The 21,386-nt window shown below is 48.7% G+C and overlaps 1 protein-coding gene across 2 annotated transcripts in view; it reads right to left on the bottom strand.

Moving 5' to 3' along the window:
• Window positions 1-21,386, bottom strand: part of ZFAND3 (zinc finger AN1-type containing 3) — a 328,963-nt gene that overhangs the window by 9,587 nt on the left and 297,990 nt on the right. For both annotated transcript variants that reach the window (XM_061399069.1, XM_061399070.1), the window contains one exon: window positions 17,992-18,159. In XM_061399069.1, coding sequence (XP_061255053.1) covers window positions 17,992-18,159 — 168 coding nt within the window. The remainder of the gene's footprint in view (window positions 1-17,991; window positions 18,160-21,386) is intronic.

Here is a 21,386-nt window from a genome sequence, read left to right as displayed (position 1 = left end):
GTTCTCTTTCTGAAGAATCCAGTAAGGAGCCCAAATGCTGGATTCCGTTCCAGCTGCACGGCCCCGACAGCCATGTGGCTGCTGCTGAGCCATCTAGCCTTTCAGACCACAGGCGTGGCTCCGATAAATGGGGTTGTTACAGCCATTAAGGGCCAGAGCAGCTGAAGCCTGACTCGAGGAAGACCCGCTCACCCGTCGGGCTTCAAGGCTGGGCCCCCCGCTCTGCCCCCACCTGCAAGGCTTGCTCATCCTGTCACCTCCTCTGCCGCTCAGTCTACACTCTGCTCCTGTCTCCTATGACAAAGGAGAGACAACAAGGAAATCTTCCTGTGAGTGTGCGATGCACACGTCTCCTCTGTCCCTCTGCACAAACCCCTCTGCATACTATAAATGCGCTGCCATAAGCTGACAAGCTCAATAAAGATTTCTGTTGAAGATATGCAAATTTTAGAAAAACCTGATTAAATATATGACGACTACACAGGGCAGCCTGGAAAGTAGTCAGTGGTTAGGGACCCCATGAAAGGGATGCGGAAACTCTCCAAGGACAGCAGGGAACAACTTCTTTGCTCCTGTGAAGGCTTCTCCCAGGAATGGCTGACAAGTCTGCAAGCCTCTCTCCGAAGCAGAGGCAGACCATGTGTGTTTCCAAGTTTGGTCATGTACTGACTGCATGCAGAAAAGCCCATGTCTGCTTCCCGAGACTGCCAGGCTGGGAGCTGGTGAGAAAGGCTGAGTGAGAAAGGAATGGGCTGGAGACGCTGCAGACACGACGCTTCACCTCTCCTGTGCCAGCGCCGCCGCACCCGTCCTGTGTGCTTCTCGAAGGCAGTCTCGTGCTTGTTGTCGCCACACAACTCAAAAAGGTCATTCTGAGGGCCTCAAGGGTACAAGCATGCTTTTCTCTATTTTCACAAATTTGGGCTTTAAGGTCACAGGCCCCACAACATCTGCTGTGTGCATGTGTGTGGCAGGAGGGCGGGGTGGAGAGAAGAAGGCCAGAGAAGCGAGCTAAAGTTGGTTAAACACACCTCTCCTGGAGGGAAAGAGGCTTACTCTGTGGCAGAGAAATGTTTTAGCTGAAGAGATGAGCTCAAATTTGAAGTCCAACTATAAACTATATATACTTAGAAACTCCCACCGAATGGACAGCCCACTCCAGGATTTGGGAGACTTCCTGTCTAGATGTGAGGGAGGAGCTGACCTCATACCCAGCTCCTTCACCGAATAGTTCCAGTCTGGGTATTAAAGAACCCCATGAACAGAACCTGAACATTTCTCAATCCCAAGGGCCCTAGTTGGTTCTGACAGATCTGAACAGCCGACTCCCCATGGGCTCTGTGGTGCCCAGTTTTCTGTGTTGCCCTTCTCCTTCTCTGGTAGCACCTCATCTTCTGTCCTTTAAATATTAGAAGTATTCAGTGCTGGATCCCTTGTTCTCTCCCAAGGTTTAAATTCTAACTGCACATGCTGCCCCCTCTGAACTGTCTCTCTGCCCAGACCACTCTTCGGAGCTCCATGCCGCTGTATCCAATTAACTCCTTGCTATCTTGGCTACCTCAATTGTAAGATGTCCAAAATGGAACACACACCTCCTCCTTCAGTGTCCCCCAACCTAGGAGAACAGGGCCACCACGCAGACAATGGCTGTGACGTGACCCTGAAGCCATCACAGCATCCTCCCCAACGTTCACATTCAGTTAGCAAGCGCTGTGGATCCTGCTTCTAAAAACCAAATCCACTCTCTTCTTCCCATCCACACAGCAGCCACCTGGTCAGAACCACCAGTACCTAACGCCCAGGCCGCTGCCCAGCCTCCTCCAGCAGGCAGAGTGAGCCCACACACCCCGACCTGTGCAGCACACTCTCATTTAGCCTTGGTCATTAGCCGCCTCAGCACTTCTGCTCCTGGCAGCCTCCCGCTCTTCGCACCACCCACCCCTGTACTCCATGTTCAAGACAAAAGGGACCTCACTGCGTTCTTGATTCTGAAGGTCTTGGCTTCAACGGCTCTTCCTCAGGAAGATCTTCCTGGAGCCTCAGATTAGGCTAGGGACCTATTATATGCTTTCATCTCCTGGACTTTTCCTTCAATCACTAGTCACAGTTATAATTTTCGGGTCATTTGTGTAGTTTTTTTTTTTTTTTTTTTTTCCATTTAACTTGTTTTCCTGACGAGATTTCATGAAAGCAAAAAGGCTGCCTCTATAACTGGCCACATGACATGCCTCCAATGGCTACAACGGTGTGCGGCTTACTCAAAGGTTAGTCACAAACCATGTTTTCCACTGCTTTCAAAAGATTCATGCACCCCAATGGTCACAGCAGTACTATTTATAATAACCAAGACACTGAAACAACCTCCTGTGGCAGGAGCGAGCGCAGCACGCAGACGAACAGCAAGGAGGCCCAGGCCCGGGGCGCGGGGAGCCAGGCCTCCGCCTCCGGCCACGGGGCCGCCGACCGCCCACGGCGCGGCCCGCCACCTGTCTCCACGCCCTCCAAGCCTTCTCCCTCACTCTCAGACGGGTTTCTTTCTTTTTTTTAAGGCTAATTGAATTGACATGTACTTTTTTCACACTAGTTAATTAATTCCTCTTCTAATAGGTCATATGTGAATATAACAGAAATTCAGTTTGTATAAAATGATATTCAGCAAAAAGTCAGTCTCCCATCCCATTCTCTCAGTTACCAACCCAGAGGCAAAGCAACCACCAGCTCTGACACACCTTTGAGAGTCTGAGCATACACGTATGTTTGTGTTCAGGTCCCAGAGGGCTGTTTTAAACTCATAAATCCCATCATGAAATTCACTGCGTAAACCCCTCAGTGCCTGCCCACTACTTTTAGAATAAAATTCTGACACCTGCGAAGGCCTCCCGGCCCATCCAGCCCCCAACCGCTTCACACGTGCGCTCGGATTCTCAGATTCGGACGCCAAGCAGCTCCAGCCTCCAGGGCGGTTGGCTGCTCTTCCCCAGTGCTCTGGACGGCCGGCTCTCCCAGCTTCTGTGTCTCAGCCCCGCAGGCTCCACATCCGGTCCGTCTCGGCACGCACTCCTCTCAGAAGCTTCTCGTTCACCTGCTCCCTCACAGACTGCATCTTTCCCCCAGAGAAGAAAGCACCACGAGGGCAGGGCCAGTGACAGTTCTGTTCTCTGTTCTTCGGGAGCTCAATAAAGATTCGCAGAATGAATAAATAATCTGAGTCAACATTTTACACAAAGAAAAGGACTTTCAGCAGTAAAAAGAACATTTAACCCTGGTGCCTGTGCCCCTCGGCCCCTCTCCCGGAGAAGGACCCTGAGCGCCGCGTGGCCTACCCCCGGCCCCTGGGGACCAGGAGGCGGCCCACGGGGGCCGCGCGGCCGGCCCTTGGTCCCCTGGGGACCAGCTGGAGCAGGCACACTCTCAAGACGATCACTGCCTGGTCTCAGCTTCCGATGGATTCCTTGTTTTTCCCTCCAGTACCAAGTCTGCTTTCCTAATTATGCTTCTCTGTTGCCATTATTAATATGAGCCTATATTCACTGAGCTCACTCTGAGAGGCAACCCAGAAACGTCCAAGATGGCATTAGATGCTCTCCTGGAACTAACTCATGATCACAAACGAGCTGAGCACAGACAACGGAGAACCGGATATAACCATGTAGGTTTCCCCTGACATTTCTCATTTTACCCTAGTATTTTGGCCAATTACTCCAGATTCTGAGGAAAATTAATCCTGGGGTAGCATCCAGTTCAAGGGAAGAGCAATGTAATTGATGCAGGAGAATTAACACAAAGCTGGGCCTTATCTGTACATCTGGAACTTTCCCCCTCTGAACCTTTAACACTGTAGTGCATGGCTCTAGAGAACACAAGTCATCAAACGTACTAATCACAAGAATGCACAAACTCCATCGTGTGCTGACTCGCACTCCCATCTTCCACTGCAGAGCAGAGGCTGGCCGCTGCAGGGTGGGGGTCCTCACGGGCCAGGGAGGAAGAGCCCCGCTCCCCTCCTTGAGGGACAAGCGGGCCGCCACTGGACAAAGCCTCCCAGACCCATAGGACAGCAGCCGCAGCCTCTGCCCGCCACCTCCCGCCCTTTGGCCTAACAACCCATTTCCGGCATCACAAGGAGCATCTTCACAGATACTTCGCAGAAACTCTGGCCAGAAAAGAGCATGTGACACATGCACGAAAACGCCCCCCCCTCCCCCCCCCCGCTCCTGGCAGCCCCAGAGAACTTGCTGGAATAAGGGGAGCGAGCCTGGCCATCTGCAATGGGAGGCAGCCCCAGGGGGAGGTGCCCACAGGCCAGGCACCCGTGCCCAGGCGTGCAGCAGGTACTGCACGCACGCGTTACCTGCACAGCAGTGGATGAGGCACCCAAAGCAAAGAGGGGCGTTTCTTGTCATCCAGCCATGTCCCAGGCGCTGTTCTGGGGCAGAGAGTACACTGAACGGTTGGAGTAGCCCTAGCATAACTCCACAGGCGACGAGAGAGGAAGACCGCAGCCTCCAAGCCCCTGGGGGGAAGCGGAGGCCTCCCCAGTGCACACCACCCCGGGAGCCCGTGCCGGGGCCCCCGCCCCTTCCATGCTGCTCTCTCCCCGCTTCTTTGTGCCTCGGTAACCACGGTTGCCTTAACTCCGGACCCATAGCACAGGGTGTTCTCTGGATGGCAGCTCAAGGGCAGGTCACGTCTGGAGGACTGAGCCTCCACACCAGGAGGGCTCTGCATTGCTGCCCCCGTCCCTCTCAGAGCGCAGAAGAGGCCTTCATTCCCTACTGGGTTCCGCCTCGCTCCCAGCAGGGATGGGAATGACGTCTGGCCGACAAGGAGACACGGAGAGGTGGGAACTTCTAGAGAAGCCAGCTGATGCAGCTACTTAGGGCACTTCGATAATTTACAGGACAGACTCCTCTCCCCTTTCAGTCTGGGGCCTCTGAACTCTGCTCCCGGATCTCACGGTCAGTCCTGACCACCCACATGTGCAGTGTGACAGCGTGTCTCCCGCCAGCTCCCAGCACTTCCTCCTCGCCTCACTGGCACTTGAGTCTCTGGGTCTCAGGCCCTTCGTGGCTCTGTCCCCAGGACCCAGCTCCCTGGTGGTGTGACTTGGAGTCTCAAAGGCGGAAGCGTTTGGGTGACACCAGGCAATGAATGAGAGCCAGCGACCCACCATCACAGCACCTGGGGCTCCGGTTACGGCAGCCTTCTCACATTAGTCTTCCAAAAACGCCTCACTCCCCGAATGCAAGTTCTCGTTCAGTGACGCTGCAGAGCCCGTGTTGCTGTCTGGTCACGGTCTTATCGGGCTCACTGCCGGCAACAGGCAGCCAAACTTGAAGCAAGCGGCAAGGCTCTGCCTGGAGCCTGCCTCTCCAGGGCCCGAGAGTCGAGGTGTAAGGACTCTCACGTGATCATATCAGAACCTTGGTCTGCTTAGGTAAAAGCACTTTCCAGAAGCAGAAACCAACTTCATTGATATTGATCTCTTCAGAGGAAAGGTGCTATAGAAATCTCATCTAATAAATAAAGGATTCAAACTCCAGTGTTGGGCTGTCAGTCCAGGAAGGGAAAGGAGCTATCAGGCTCAAGGAGTCAAGAGTATTTATTGGTCATCTGTGCACTGTTTACAGAGCTCTATTCTAGGGGCTGGGTGGAAGAGAAGAAGAAGAAAAAAGTCACTAGTTCCTGCCTTTAAAGACAGCTAAAGATGCACAGAGAGGAAAATGCTGAAGGACACAAGAAGCAAAGCAAGAAATCAACTGCAAATAAAATCAATATGCTCCAGCTCCGTGTAATAAATCGGGGGCACTGAGGAGAGGTCACTGGCTAAGGTGTCCTGGAGGAGGTATTTTCAAGGAAAACAAGGACATGAATTAGCACTCAGGAGAAAATGGAATGAACACGTCAGTAAGAATTAAGTGCCGCTGTGTCTCACATTACCCAGGCGCAGCGGGGGACACAGAGGTGGCAACGCCATGGCCTGTCCTCCAGAAGCGTCATATTCCAGTGAGTGACAAGGGGCACATGGGACAAGGGAACCCATTCAGAAGGCGACATAAACTGTCACCGGTCACTGGACTGCATCACTGAGGTGGGGAAGAGCTCAAGGAGCAGCCAAGACCCACACGGCTGGAAAGAAGGACAAGGCACCCTGCAGTCACACACTCGCTGTCTAGGGCACCCATGGCCCAGGGTGGGAACACGAGAAAGTGGTGGGAGCTCAACAGACCTGGGTTCTGTGCCAGCTGCTTCCTTGGTTCTGTGCCAGCTGCTTCCTTAATATTTCTTCAAATGACTTCAAAGCTTGAGTGTTCCACCTCTGTAAAATGGACCATCTGTCCACCCATGCTAAGGGTCACACAATATAACATGGTTTCAGGCATCTAGTGCAAAGTAGGTGCTCAATAAAGCTGCTCTTCCTGCACCCAGAGGGTCACAGCTGCAGTGGTACAGGGCTCACCCATCCGCTCACCGAGGCAGCACTACACACCAGGTGCTATGGCAGGGCCAAGAGCGGCCGAAGAACACAGCATCAGCCTGTCCTCCAGGGCTCACGGTGTGGAGAAGGGCAGACAGACGGCCTGAGTGTGCTCTGAGAACTCCAGCAACGGGGCTAACCGGCGGCCCCACAGACGGCTTCTGAGCGGCCCCACGAGAAGATCAGCAGGGGAAAGGTTTCGTCACAGAGACACCCAGATTTTGTGAGGGCCCCTGATGGAGCAAACCGTGGAGACGAGCCCTGAGCCCAGCCTGGCCGTCCTGCCCCGCCTCGCCTCTGCACCCCCACACTGTTCTCCAGGCCCCATACATGGACTTGGGCCTGGAGGACCGGGGGTGCTGGGAAGCCAAAGCTACCGTGAGGAGATGGCTTGCAGGAGAGGAAGGTGATTTGTGACAGATCTGTCCAGAGGGCAGAGAGCCGAGAAAGAAGGGCATGTTATACAGAGAGGGCAGTGTTTGTTAGTGCAGTGGAGGAAGCACCTAGTCAGTCTAAGCTGCCTGGCAATAAGACAGGCCTCACCCCTCCAGGCTGGACCTACACAGGGGCTGGACTACCTGCCAGGGCCCTGCTGATGCCGTTTCTGCAGTGTTGGGTCAGGAAGCTGGACAGGCACCAGATGAGTAACTTCTAGGTCATTTCAGTGCTTGGACTCTGAGTAAAGAGAGTGATGGGGTTGATAGGCAGCAATGGGAGACTGGTGTGGTTACACACAGTAGGTCTGTGACCTGCCAGTCTCTGTGACCTCCAAAGAGCCCATCTTATCCATTTGGAAATGAATCACAGGTTTTACTTAGGCAAATACACCCATCTGCAAAGTAGAGTATTTAACTAAGCCAAAAGCGTATCACATAATTTTAATTAGACCAAGCAAGCAATGCTCCTCTGACAGCATGTATGTCTTGACTGATTCTCCCCCTCTACCAATAAAAATTCAAGGCAGATAAAGGTATGTAAAAATAAATAATGCTACGGTTTTCTATCTAAACCTTATTCTTTAAGCTAGTTATTCCCTTGGGGAAAGCTCGGGTTTTACATGTACGCTGGCATCAAGAGTCTCCATGGAGACCAGCCCCGACGTTCTCCTATGCACCTGCTCAGGCCTGCCTTCACACACAACCACAAAAGGACTTTTCCCCTAAAGAGAGCCCGGAGGTTCGCCAGAGCGCCACGCTTCTCTGACTTCTGACTTGTTCTTGCATGTTATCAGCCAATACTGGTGGGGTGCCCACCCAGGCCACATTAGCCAGGGCTGAGAGAGCCAGAGCAGCACGTGGCGCTGGCCTCTGGGGAGCTTAGGGTCTACAGGACAGTGGAGAGCAGCGGAGGAGGGCGTGTGGCACACATGAAGACGACGCAAACCTCCAAGTGCGAGAGAAGGGAGTTGCCTAGATCTGATATAAAACCTCTGATGTGGATGACCTCACTGGAAATTTCTAGTAACTCTCTTTTGTCTTAAATTATCTTTGCATTCCTATAAAAACGAGCTATGAAGCATGTAGGTAGTGTGTGAAACCCTGGGGTCTGTTAGAACTGCCTGGGCAGCTGCACTTGTGCTTTCTGAAGAAGTGCCCTCAGCTACTCAGGCACTCCGCAGTGCTGGTCTCAGGCCCGCGCTTCTTAGGAAGTTCTATTCCGGAGGGAGTCAGAGAGATGAGGAGGAAGACGGAGGGTGTTTAGTAGCAGCAGCAGATTATCTACGTGCAATGTACCGAACACAATCTGTTATAACTATACACATAAAAGACATTAAAGAGGACATTTCTTCACCAATATTTTGTGAGCAATTTGTTATTATTTTGAAAGAAATAGTATTTCAATCCTATTATTTTGACTAAATACTATTTTTTACCACAACTACTCTAATTTGGTGACATTTTGCTGCAAATGATCCATATAAGAGTCCCAAGTCCTGAACCAGGTTCTGGAGTCTGAACTAAGAAGTTAAGAGAATAATGTGTATTAATTTGGGGGAAAGAAAGGCCAAGAAATCTTCTGGGTACTTCAGAGGAGATAAGAACAGAAGTCCAGCGGGGGACAGGCAAGGATACGAAATGAGAAGCTGCACTCAGTGGGGGCTGAAAGCCGTGCTGGGGGCAGGGAGTGGTGAGCAGTCTTTCGGTCAGAAACTCCTCAGCACTCCTTGAGTCTCAGATTAAAGCCCGCGTAAGCACACAGGTGTGATACGAGGCTGTGGCCATCTCTCTGGCCTTAGTTTCCTCCTTTACCCAAGGGGGGGGAGGTTGGACTGATGAATGATTGCTAAGGCCCCCTCTAATCCTGGTGCTATGTGATCCTATTACCTATTACCCACAATCTGTGTGTGTGATTTTGTATTGTGGTAAAAGCATTTAATTCAAACAAAGCATTTCAAAGCACTGCTCAGTGTGCCTTGCTTTCATTACCTCAAGTGAGAATAACCCAGAACAGTATCTTGGGTGTCTGCTATGATTTTGGCCTTCAGAAAAGAGGAGTGACCTCAGGTCACAGGTTTCCCCACTACAGCTAGACAGACACGTTATGACCATGAACAAAGAGCATGTGTTTCAACCGTTAAGCACAGGACAGAAAAACTCTTTAAAACACACCTTTGTTAGGCCACATGGTAGCTCACCAGGACTAGAGCAACCATCTGGGGAAAATGTATTTGAACATTTCCTGTGGTTTCCTAAAACATATTCCACAGGTAACAACTTAAACTGTCAGGCCACCTATGAAAAATCTACAGCCGAATCACACATGAACGGTAAAAACAAAACAAAACTGAATGTTTTCTACATGAGATCAAAGAAATGGCAAGGAGGTTCATTCTAGCCAGTACAGTAACACAAGAAAAGAAGTTACAGGCATACAGATTGGAAAGGGCTTCCCTGGTGGCTCAGATGGTAAAGAATCTGCCTCTTATACAGGAGACCCAGATTCAATCCCTGGGTTGGGGAAGATCCCCTGGAGGAAAAAATGGCAACCCACTCCAATATTCTTGCCTGGAGAATTCCATGGACAGAGAAGCCTGGCGGGCTACAGTTCATGGGGTCACAGAGAACTGGAAACGACTGAGGGACTAACACTTCACCCTGGGTTTCCTGGTAGATCAGATGGTACAGAATCCGCCTGCAACTCAGGAGACCCTGGTTCGATTCCTGGGTTGGGAAGATCTGCTGGAGAAGGGGTAGGCTATCCACTACAGTATTCTTGGGCTTCCCTAGTGGCCTCAGCTGGTAAAGAATCCACCTGCAATGTGGGAGACCTGGGTTCAATCCCTGGACTGGGAAGATCCCCTGAAGAGGGGAACAGCTACCCACTCCAGTTTCTGGCCTGGTGAATTCTATGGACTGTATGTAGTCCATGGGGTCGCTAAGAGTTGGACACAACTGAGCCACTTTCACTTTTAGAACTAATAAGTGAACTCAGTAAGGCTGCAAGATAAAAGATGATATACACAAGCTGGTTGCATTTCTGAGTGGCAGCAAAGAACAATCTAAAAATAAAAATATCTATTTATAACAGCATCAACAAACTAAAATACTTCATGGGTTAGACCACTGTTAAAATGGTAATTCTGTAAACCTTTCCAAATGGGCAAGATATCTGAAGTATAAACAGACTCTTCAGAAAACAAGATATATGAGTAGCCAAAAGGCATCTGAAAAGGATGCTTAACATCATGTCACTAGAGAAATGAAAATTAACATACAAGAGAGGGATGGTACCACACAACCATTAGAGTAGCTAAAGTTAAAAAGAATGACAAGATTAAATGCTGGCAAATTATGGAGAACTGGAACCTTAATACACTGTTGATGGGATTTTCTTTTAAAATGTTAATGACCTTTCAACCTGGCAATTCCACCTTCACCTATTTGCCCAAGAAACTAAAACATATGCCCACACAAAGCCTTCTGAGTGAATACTGACAGCAGCTCTAATAATATCCCCAAACTGGCAACAACCCAAATGTATGTCAAATGGCAAATGGATAAACAAATACGGTACTACTGATACAATGAAATAATACTCAACATCAAAGAGGAATGACCTACTGATGTGTGACAACACGGATGAATCTCAGAAACAGCACACTACGTGGACACACAAGACTGCACATACGCAGCAAGAATCCACAGATGCTGAAATTCCAAAAAGGCAAAATTATACCAACAGAGGCAGATCAGTGGTTAACGCAACTGGGGTGGTGTAGGGGCTGACTGAAAATGGGGCACATGGGAACTCCGGAGGGTAACGGAAATATTCTAAATTCTCAACTTGGTGAGGGCTGTACAACTTAGTTACTAAAACTCACTGAACTTTAAAACAGGTGAATGTTATGATTTATAAATTATATGTCAAAAAATCTATAAAACACACACACCTTACTAACTGGCAAAGAACTAACTGAAATGATTTACTCGTAGAATTTTAAAAATTTACTTTAGTTTTGCAATAAAGCCATTTTTTCCCTCTCCATAAAGAAATATTATCAACAGGGTAATTTTATCAAATAGTTTTATAAAATTATTATTGTGTTGCTATTGCTACGACTGAACTATAGAGATAGTTGCAAATTTGCTAACCAGATGGAAAATATTCACTTCAGGGGACAACGGTCCGCTGGTACACCTGTCAGTAAGGCACGAGTGGGGAACCGACACAGGCTTCAGTAAATGTGAGCTGTGCATTCTGCATTTTAGAACCTGGTCTCTGATGCTCCTTTGTTGGGGAGGGGCTCTTCGTGTCTCCACTCTCTCTCGTCTTGTTAAAGGACATATGGTGCGCTGGGTCTCTGGGACGCAGCAAACTAACGGGCTAAATATATGGAGCTGGTGTTCAGTCAAGGTTTGATTTGTTTTGCTCTAACACCTCAACTTGCAATTTACAAGAGCAGCAGAGGGACTCATCTGTTTGGTTTTAGACCAGAACTCTTATACATTAAAGATTAAACGGGGAATATGGACGAGCACACTCCTGCTTAAGTAAAAGGATAGTGAGAGTAAAAGGAAGAGAGTAGCAAAGGGAGAAACTTTTATTAGAATCTGCCTCAAGGTGTCAGCTCCTTTCTGCTCTCGTGCCTACCGCAGGCTGCATCAACAGTTTTCTATCGTCATTACCGCTGCTTCTGCTTTGGGGAGGGTGGGCAGCACCTCCTTCCCTTGAACCATAAGGTAAACACACACCCAGCTGCTGCCCCAGAACCGCTGGGACAACTTCAGCCTTTCACCGCCAGACTGGGGATGAAAAACAGGAGCCCCTACAGGGCTGGGATCTTGGTCACCGCACTCTCTACGTGCCACACAGAGTGTGTACTCGACACTGGACGGCAGTAACAAAAACACCTAACCAGCCAAACCAACACCTATCCAGTTTCCCCGGATAGGCTTTCTGACAGACCCCATCTAGAACTCTGTCCATAGAATAAGGCCTTTTATAAGAACACACTGCCTTAGATTCTTTTGAGACACAGGACAGGATGCCAAACGTCCTGACAATTTTAAATCACACTTGAAAGAGAGTTAAAATAAAGGCCTAAGTGTGGGCTTATTTGTGGTGGTTTGTGATGCTGGTGACGCAGGTCACCTACAGGCTCCATAATCAATCACTGCAGCTTCTCGCCCCAGCCCAGACCCGAGGATGCCACCATCTGTTCAGCGTGCAGGCGTCCCCGCCAGGATGGGGACGGCTGTGCTGCGAGCACATTCCTTTCCACTGTGTGCACCAGTTCACATCTTCCCTACATCAGTCCTCTAAAAGAACTCAATAGCCCCCTGGGCTTTTCTGTGTGCTTAACTGAAAAAAAAAAAAAAAAAAAAAAATTAGATAGTATTGCCCACATTCAAAACCACTGATTTTCACTGCAAACCGATGTCCACACTCTCCAGACTGGAATCTGGAATCTCTTCCCTCTCTTTTGAGCAGTTTCTCCTCACTCAACCCCAAAGCTCCAGCAGGCCGCACAGAGGTCACCTGCAGACCACCGCCCAGCTTGGCCCACGCAGTCCCTCCTTCTGCGCTTCTGAGTCCCACCCTTCCTCTTATGCCCCGACTGTGGAATCCTGTCCAGAGTCTGCCAGTTGGAATTAACCTCTCCCTCCCCAGATCCCTGTAACATATGGCGTGCACCATGATTAAAGCTCGTGGCAGGCTGGCCTGGATGCCGGTTACTTCGTGCATGTGACTGCCTTCCACTTGGGACAGCAAATTTCCTACTTTGAGTGTATATTTAAATCACCTTGAGGATCCTTGGAAAACTAGCTGATGCCGGGACGAGGCAAAGGTTAAGTACAAGGTCACCCAGAACACACCAAGTTGTGCCAGCGAGCAGGAAACACTTTTCAAAGAAATGGAGGCGTGTCACAAAACATGGAATTCAGCTCAAAGGAATTTCACTGGCCAAACCTGAGACAATTTGAGCAACAAAATAATTAAGTACAGCAGTGAATTATAAACCACTGAAAAAATATAAAACCACATGAATTCATATCAACAAGAGATAAGTACGGGAGAAGGATGCAAATGCTGAATGCAGAGGACTGGAGTCAGAAGAGCATCCTTGCACAACCATCACAGTAGAGATGGGTTCAGGCAAGAAGCATCAGTGATGCTAAATCTAGGAGACAGTTTTGAGGAGGATTAGGACATTTATATAGTCAAAGGATTTCCCACAGATGCTTAACTAGTTAGAATGGCAAAAACACACTATTTTTAGAGACATCAGACAACACCCAGACAAGGTGAATGAATCAACATTAATGTATCAATAATGAGAGGCAGATAAATGTCCGTGCCTCCCAATGTAGGGGCTTTGCTGGTGTCTCAGGTGGTAAAGAATCTGCCTGCAATGCAGGAGACCCGGGTTCAGTCCCTGGGCCAGGATGATCCCCTGGAGGAGGACATAGCTACCCACTCCAGTATTCCTGCCTGGAGAATTCCATGGACAGAGGAGCCCGGCGGGCTACAGTCCATGGGTTGCAAAGAGTCAGACACGACTGAGTGACTATTACATCTCTCAGTGTAGAACCCCGAGGGGAATATATCATCGTCCACATAGTATTCTGGCTAGCAATATGTAATCTGAATCTAATCATGAAGAAACATCAGACGAACCCCAAATGAGGAGTGCTCTATTTAAAAAAAAAAAAAGAGGGGGTGGGAAGGGTAAGGAGAAGGGGATAGAGAAATGTACTCTTTAAAAATGCCAGTGATCACTAAAAACAAAGAAAGGCAATGAAAACAACTTAAGAGTCTTCAAGAGACGTGACAACTAAATGCAATACTTGACCATGGACTGGATTCCATACTAGAGGGCGGAAAATGCTGTTACAAAGTACATTACAGGATCAGCTAGCAAAGCTAGAATATGGACAATAGGTCTGACAGAGGCATCAGTGTCAGTTTGCTAAAGCTGGTAACCGTGCTACGGTTATATAGAATAATTATCCTGAGGAAACACTCACTGGAGTTTACAGGGATAAAGGGCTACAGTGTTTTCAACTCGCTCTCAGAGAGTCTAGGAAAGAGCTTTCAACTTTCGAAAAGTTAAAAAGCAATACCCAGTTACTCTTTCTGATTCGATGTTCAGTGTGAGGCCCAGCCAGTCTACATTTTAGAGGCTTCCCAGAGTGAGAAGTGCCCAGAGCAGGGACCCTCAGAGCAGCTGCACCAGCGTGACCGGGGGCCTGTCAGACGGGCACAGGCCCGCCAAGGCAGGAGCGCTGGCCCAGTGGGCTGTGCGACTCTGATGCCCACTCTGAAATCACTGGCCTAAGCTATGAGCTCCTACACTCTGTGTTCTGGCTTCTACAGCCATCACAAACCTAGGAAATGCTTGATACAAAATCATACCTCAATAAATACTTGCTGAATTTACCTGACAGTGAAAAGGCAGAAATGACCACTGAGGCACTTGAAGTCGATAAACTAAAGGTCCCAGCTAAAGCATCACTCTTTGAGTTTCTAAAGTGAAAATAAAATTTATTTTGAAAGCAGTAAAGGAAGTCAAGATTACTCAAGAGGTTAGTAAAAGCACTGCTGTCCCAAAAAGGGGGCTATCAGCTCACAGTTAAAGTCACTGTCAGTTGAAAATAAGCAACAACGTCCGCAAGCTCTTAGACTGGTATTTAAAAATGAATTCTGCGGCTTTGGGAGGCAATGCACAGCGATGTAAGCAGCATGCGGTGCGTGTCATGCAAGATCTGCTTAGAACACACAGCAGTCACGTGGCTGTGACGCAGCCCAGGTTTGAAGAGGATGGCCAGGTTTCAGAAGAACCCTCTCTAGGTGGCAAGGGGAGAGACAAGGCCCCTGTAATGACAACGGGCTGATCAATCTGCCTACTGAGCTGAAAATGAAACAAATAAATCCATGTTTATGCAGTTGTTTTCCATCTTGAGAAGTTAAGGCGCTGAAGATACACTGGGATGCAGGGTATCGTTCCAGCCACACCACACGCCTTTTCTAATTGGCACCCAGAAAGATTTCACAGGAAGAGGGTGTTACTTTGGTACTGTTGACTTAAAGGTTATCTCGTCACAGCAAGGCAGAGGAGAATTCATCTTCAAAATTCACCTCTTCGTTGAAAGACCATGGAGTGCCTTGGCAATTAACAATTCCTATCACCTCTAGCTGTTCCCTATGTAAGAAGGCTCAGAACTCGCCTTACAAATTGCTCTTTTGAAGATCAAAGGGGAGCTGAATGTGTCTGTGTGCTCTCGATGAGACTGTGATTTAATGGAATTTTTAGAGGAGGCTTGCTGGCAGTGTTTGGATGACAGCCCCAGGCGGAGGATTCTGGGGAGCTCGGCCACTCTTCCCTTCGGAGCGTCCTCCCTGTCTTTAATTGGCACCTCATTAGAAATTAATGAAAATGACATCCTCTGTTCTTCCTGCTCTAGGCACCGAATGCTACAAAAAGGCCCATCACAATTCATAACACATTCAATTTATATAGCAATGGCTCTTAAGCATTATTTATGAGATGTGAATTTCTTGTCAGCAGTTAATAACCTGTACAGAGTGGAAGGGGAATGGAAAAAAAGATTGTGAATATATATATATATATATATATATATATATATATATAAAGGCTTTCTGCAGTGGAGAGGTGTTCTGTTTGAGTTTAAACTGCCTTCCCAAGTCTTCACTTTCAGGAGTAAATTACTGTTTCCCCTCCTCTAAAACCTTCCTGGGCAGTTCAATGTCTCTCCAGCACTCTGTGCAGCCTCAAGGAAGTTACTACACAACTCACCTTTCCCTGAGAGATCCAAGCAGACAGGAGGAGGAACACAAGCTACTCATCGGGGACAGTCCTAGAGGTGTGTGTTCCCATCGCTGTCCTTTGTCTTTTCAAGTGTGGCAGTTGACTCAGTCATCTCTCCGGGCACGTAAGTGTGATGCTCTCTGTGGGTCCAACTGAATGCTCAGCTCTCTCTAGGAAGGCTACATCTGGAGAGACTGCAGAAAGCTCAGGGCTTTGTCTCCAGCAGAAAAATCGAATCTCTATAAGCAGACCCTCAAAATGGGGCGCAAGCCAAGGGACACGTGTTACATCACCTGAAAAGAACGCACGTCTGTGGCAAACGGATCGGCACTTACTTAGAAGCCAGCCTCCTGCTGAGAGGTGGAGAGTGCGGCAGGGGAATCTGCGCTTACCAGACCGGCCAGCTGGCTTCACTCCAGGGACACATGAAGCCATCCAACATGCACTTCTAGATCCTTTCAGCTGGGTGCTTACAGCCTTGGGAAATGGGCGGTTTGCAACAAAGCTCAAGGACAAAGTGGGAGACTCGGCAACAACACCTCTGGGTCTCTCAGCGCTTATCTGTGAATTCTAACTGCTTACCTGAGGCGGAGAGGAGATATCAGCCACTGCCAGAGGCGAGGCGGTTCACGGGATGGACCGACTGCTTGACCCACTAGGGCAAATCCCATGTAATACCCAGGATTCAGTTACTTTCAAGAAGGAAAGAAGAATGAAGGTACAGGAAAATCCCATGATTCTAATTTAGGAATCCCCAAAGGCCTGTGTTACAAAAGCAACAGGCAAACGGTCAGGGGAGCCTCACAACACTGGTAACAGACTGAACTGCTGAAGCCCGCGAAGGGCCACGTAAGACCAGAGCAAGAATGTGCAGACAACAAAAGGTCAGACAGACCACTGTGGGCAAAGCTGGTTAGCCAGCAGATCCCAGAGTTTCCTCAGCTAACCACAGCATTCCTTCAGCACCTCGTCAAGAATTTTACGTTACGGCATGGCTGATCAAGATACAACCTAAGAGTAAGGTTCTGGGCTCACCTGCGCCACATTGAGGGAAAACAGGCAAGGCCTGAAAATTCTGCCCATGGCCTCCACCGACGTCTCATCCCGCCTCTCTCCCCACACTCTCACACAAACGCTGAATAGGACAAATCAATGTCAGGCCAAAGGGCCGCACCTCTCTGGTGACGCCCAGACTCCACATGCCAGTCCCCGTTCTACAGCTGAGCACGTTTCTGATATTGCCGAGTACCACACACCACAGTATGCAACAGATTTCTAGTCATGACAGGAAAGGAGTTCCTACTTTGTCTCCATGAGATGTTGGAACACCCTCCTGTCCTCCTCAATTCCAACAGGGCAGGTAATTGAGGGACAAGGAGCAGCCAAGACCATCTCTTTGCAAGATGAAGGGCTTTGAGTGACTGACTGCCGGGAGAGCCACCTAGTCCTGAGTACCGGCAGCAGTGCTTACAGGAGATCTACAGCCACCCAGGCACAAGCTCACTCCTGAGCTTTGGAAAGGATACAGGGTTCTTAGAGGCCAGAGCCAGCGTGCCTGATGAGAACTCTGTCCCAAACCATACTTTCACAATACAGAAACACTGCAGTCAGCCTAAACACAGCTACACAATTCGTGATGCATGTGGTCAGAGGGAGAAGAAACGTTCTAAGTTTTGCTCCACTGTGGGCAGGCATGAAGTTTTTAACAAGGACACCCCTTTGCAGCAACTCTAAGAGTTGGTATTACACTGAATAACACCAAAGGAAAGGTTACTTTAATGCTATCTCAAGAGGTTAAATGACAATGAATTATGGTTCAAGGAAAATAATTTTCTAGTCAAACTTTAATTTAAAAGGGATATGGGGGAGAAATCGTCCATTTATTATACATAGCAAGAAGCTCATTCAAAATTAATATATGAATTTTATGGTACATATCCCAGAGTTTCACTGGGTTTGGTTAACTTCCAAATAAGTCATCAATGAGAAGGAACCACGGGAATATGCAGTGGGGAGGAGCCGAGGGCAGTGACAGCGCAACGCTAATGAGCTATGTGTAAGAGTGGCCGCGGAGGCTTTAGCCTGTTTTGTTATGTCTGAAGGAAACGCGGGGTGTTTAGAAATAATACTCCTCTACTCCCGATTTCCTGAGCTCCAAACCTACAGCCTGCAGGGAGGTACTCAGGGGGAGAAGCCAGGAGCTCAGCCTCTCAGAAGCTAACACCCCCCGCTGGACGCTTACCGCAGCGGCACGATCCCAGTTCCTGCTGCACCAGCTCCAGCTTGGTTTGGCACTGGAAGCACCGACGTCGACTTTTCTGTTTAGACCGGCTGGCCTCCTCGGATCGTTCAGTGTTCTCCAGTAGTCGTGGCCGTTTCACTGGTGAAGCCTCATTCTCAGACTGTGAATCTGCACAAAACAACATATTTGGGCGTCAGGGTTAGTGCCTGGCCTGGCGAGCCAGAGCGGACTAATCTCCTGCCAGGCACGCTGCAGACCAGGCTACTGCCCTTATCCAAGCGCCAGACCTGTGTGAGCCAGAGCCAGTTCTGACTGTCACAAGCGTGCACCTTCAAAGCTGACCTCTCATGAGCCAGGCCTGAGCGAGGAGGGTGGGGTGGCTCAGCAAACATCAGTTCTATGTCATTTTTTATAACAGCCATGCTGACGAGGAGACCGTTCAAGCTGGAAACAGGACCCCTCTCTCTGTACCCCTCCTTTGGGTCCTCACTGTTCACTGCTTGTACCGGTTATCTCTTCTGGGATCTTTGTCCTCAAGTAAACTACAATTCACCAGAGAAGGGACTATGCCTACTATTTCTTTATATCACCATACTTAGCACAATTCTGTACCTAAAATCAGTCTTTCATGGCAGATCCATAATCTTTTCTAGTAAAAATACATTTCTATTCCTATGCACAACTAAATGCACAAGAAATCAGGCTCTAATATTGAAGACTATTCCAGTTTACTGAGAGGGAAGAAGTGTCCTTGCCTGTTCTCAAGCAAGCTGTTCCATGGCCTCCTTCATGGGGTGGGCAGAGACAGCGCCTGGTACTACAACCCCAGGGCTGGAGTCAAATTAGTGGGTGGGAGATGGCAGAGGTGGTGGGGGCTGGTGGTGTAGGGTGCAACAACTGTTTTGTGTAACTTTAAAAAGTAAAATGAAATGAAGTTTGAAGTTATGTCACAGGCAGGCTGTAAATAACTTGCCTTCAAAACAAAAAAAGGGCCAGCTCTTGTGGGGCTCTACGCTCCTGGAATTACTGTCACGGCATACTGACAATGCACCTCTCGCCAAGGCTCCATAGTGACCTGTGCTGAATCGCCTCTGAAAGAGAGTCTCCTAAACGATCTCCTTCAAAACAAACCCAGATCCCACACGTTCTCACCCCACCACGACCACCACATTGCTCCAGGCCATCGCCATCTCTGCCAGCCTAGCGGAGTAGCTTCTTAACCCGTCTCCCTGCCCTCCCCTTGTCCCTATAGTCTATTCTCCATCAGGCAGCCAAGCAACCCTGCTAAAAATCTAGTTAGAATCACTTCATTCTCCTGATCAAAATCCTAACAGCTCCCTTTCTTGGAGGAGTTCTGATACTTCCTTCAGCACTCAGAAGGCCCGGCACGGCGGGCCCTCCTCTGGCCCTGTCCCCTGCTGCTCCTGCCCTCTGCTGCATCCACGCTGGCCTGCCGACTGTCTCCTACCCCAGAGCCTTCGCACCTTCTGTTCCCTTTGACTGGAATACTCTTTGCCCAGATCCACAGGGGATCTCACCTCTTAAGTCTTTTAAGCAATATTTTCAATGAGGTCTTCTTCCCTGAAAACCTTATGCAGACCACTCCTGCCCGCTCTTCCTGCCTTTTGTTCCTCCACAGCACTATCTTTTCACTTTATCCTCCAGGAGAACATAAGCTCCTGGAGGGCAGCAAGTTTCACCTGCTTTATTCACTAATGCGCCCTCTTTGCCTAAACTCATTATTTCTTTCATGAATGAATCTTCTCCTTAGGCAGTCCTGATTTTCTATATACTGTGGCTCCAGTGAGAACCAGAGGCTGTCAGCTGCACTTCTTTTTTCTTTTGGCCGTACCATGAAGCATGCAGGATCTTAGCTCCCCAACCAGGGACTGAATCCGTGGCCCCTGCAGCGGAAGCACACTCGGAGTCTTACCCACCGGATCTGCAGGGAATTCTGGCGGTGTTTCAGTGAAGGCCACCTGGACCCCTCTCCCAGCCCTGCTCTGTGTGGAGTGGAGGCTGCATGTCGCCCTAGCACTTACTGGCCCCGATGGGGACAACTGTAATGGTTCCTCACGGCTGCCATCCCACTGCACCGCACACTGACTTTCAGAAGGCACGCACCATTCACAGCAATTGTAAACTTCATTTCTCATTTCATTTAGTTCTTGCAGTCCTACATGACATTTTCCCCCAATACAAACCAACTAAACAAGGCCTTTGATGAAAACAATTGAAAGCCAAGTTCAGCCTATTTCCCAGCTCTGCTGAGCAAAGCTGTCCAAACCCAGCCGGTGTGAGCACTGAGGCAGCCAGACATACCAGACCCCTCCTCTTCCCCTACAAAAGCAACAAGCAACAATCTAAATGTAAATCATTACAAAGCAGCCTGCCAAAAGAAATATACCAGGCAGGGGCCACACTGCTCTCCAGGGGTCCTTTTTAAAAACCAACCAACCAAGGCATTATTTGTATTAATAACCCTATTTAGACTTTTTTCCATTGGGTGACAAAAACAGAAAATTCTAGAGTAAAAATCGAAACAGAAAAATGGAGTTTTTTCTGAGAGAAGGTCCTACATTTGGAGCATCTATGTAAGAAATTATCCCCCAATTCTGGGCGGGGGCGGGTGGTGAGGAGATAGATTAGGGTCCACACAAGAAGGGGAAGTGGCTGCAGCCTTTGCATTATTAAGCTGCTAAAATCCAGAGGGCCATGACATGATGCCAGCACATCTTTAAGAAGGAAGGGACACTCGGATCTTCTTTCACTTGCACTGCGATCTGATACAACTGAGCTTGTGTCTGGAAATGCAATGTTCACATTCAAAGCTGTCTCCAAAGTGAGTCTGTTCCAAACTGTCAAATGTGATGTCTACCTATATAGCACCCATTTCCATTTCTAAAGCAAGCCTCTGCTACAAGAAAACAATTTACTTTCAATATGTCAATATGATCAATGGCTGACAATTTGCAAATAAGAGAGTAATCTGTGAAGATAGTGTTTTTTAATATATGATTTCTAAGATTGAGAAACAGAATTCATATTTATATAATCATAATCATCATTGATCATCACCAAACAACCCAGTCGATGAAACCCCCAAATTAGGATACACCTGTCCAAGCCTGATTTCTTTTCTTCTGATTCCCCATCTTGTCTGACCAGTGAACATTTAATAAAAAAAAAAAAACAACTAAGGAGTAAGTCTGCATGGCCCTGTCCTGAACTTCTCCTTTACCTGCTCCACTTTACACATGAGGGCCACAGAGCTATTTGCTCTGGAAGGCAGGGTGCAGGGGATGTTCCTGAAACAACAGGTCGGCAGGCAGGTCTTAAATGCTGCCAACAGCCTCTGGCGGCACTGCACTGGCCCTCCTAAGGGAACAGCACTC

Source organism: Bos javanicus, chromosome 23, assembly GCF_032452875.1.
Source record: "Bos javanicus breed banteng chromosome 23, ARS-OSU_banteng_1.0, whole genome shotgun sequence".
NCBI classification, from domain to species: Eukaryota; Metazoa; Chordata; class Mammalia; order Artiodactyla; family Bovidae; genus Bos; species Bos javanicus.
This window is presented reverse-complemented; position numbering and strand designations above follow the sequence as displayed.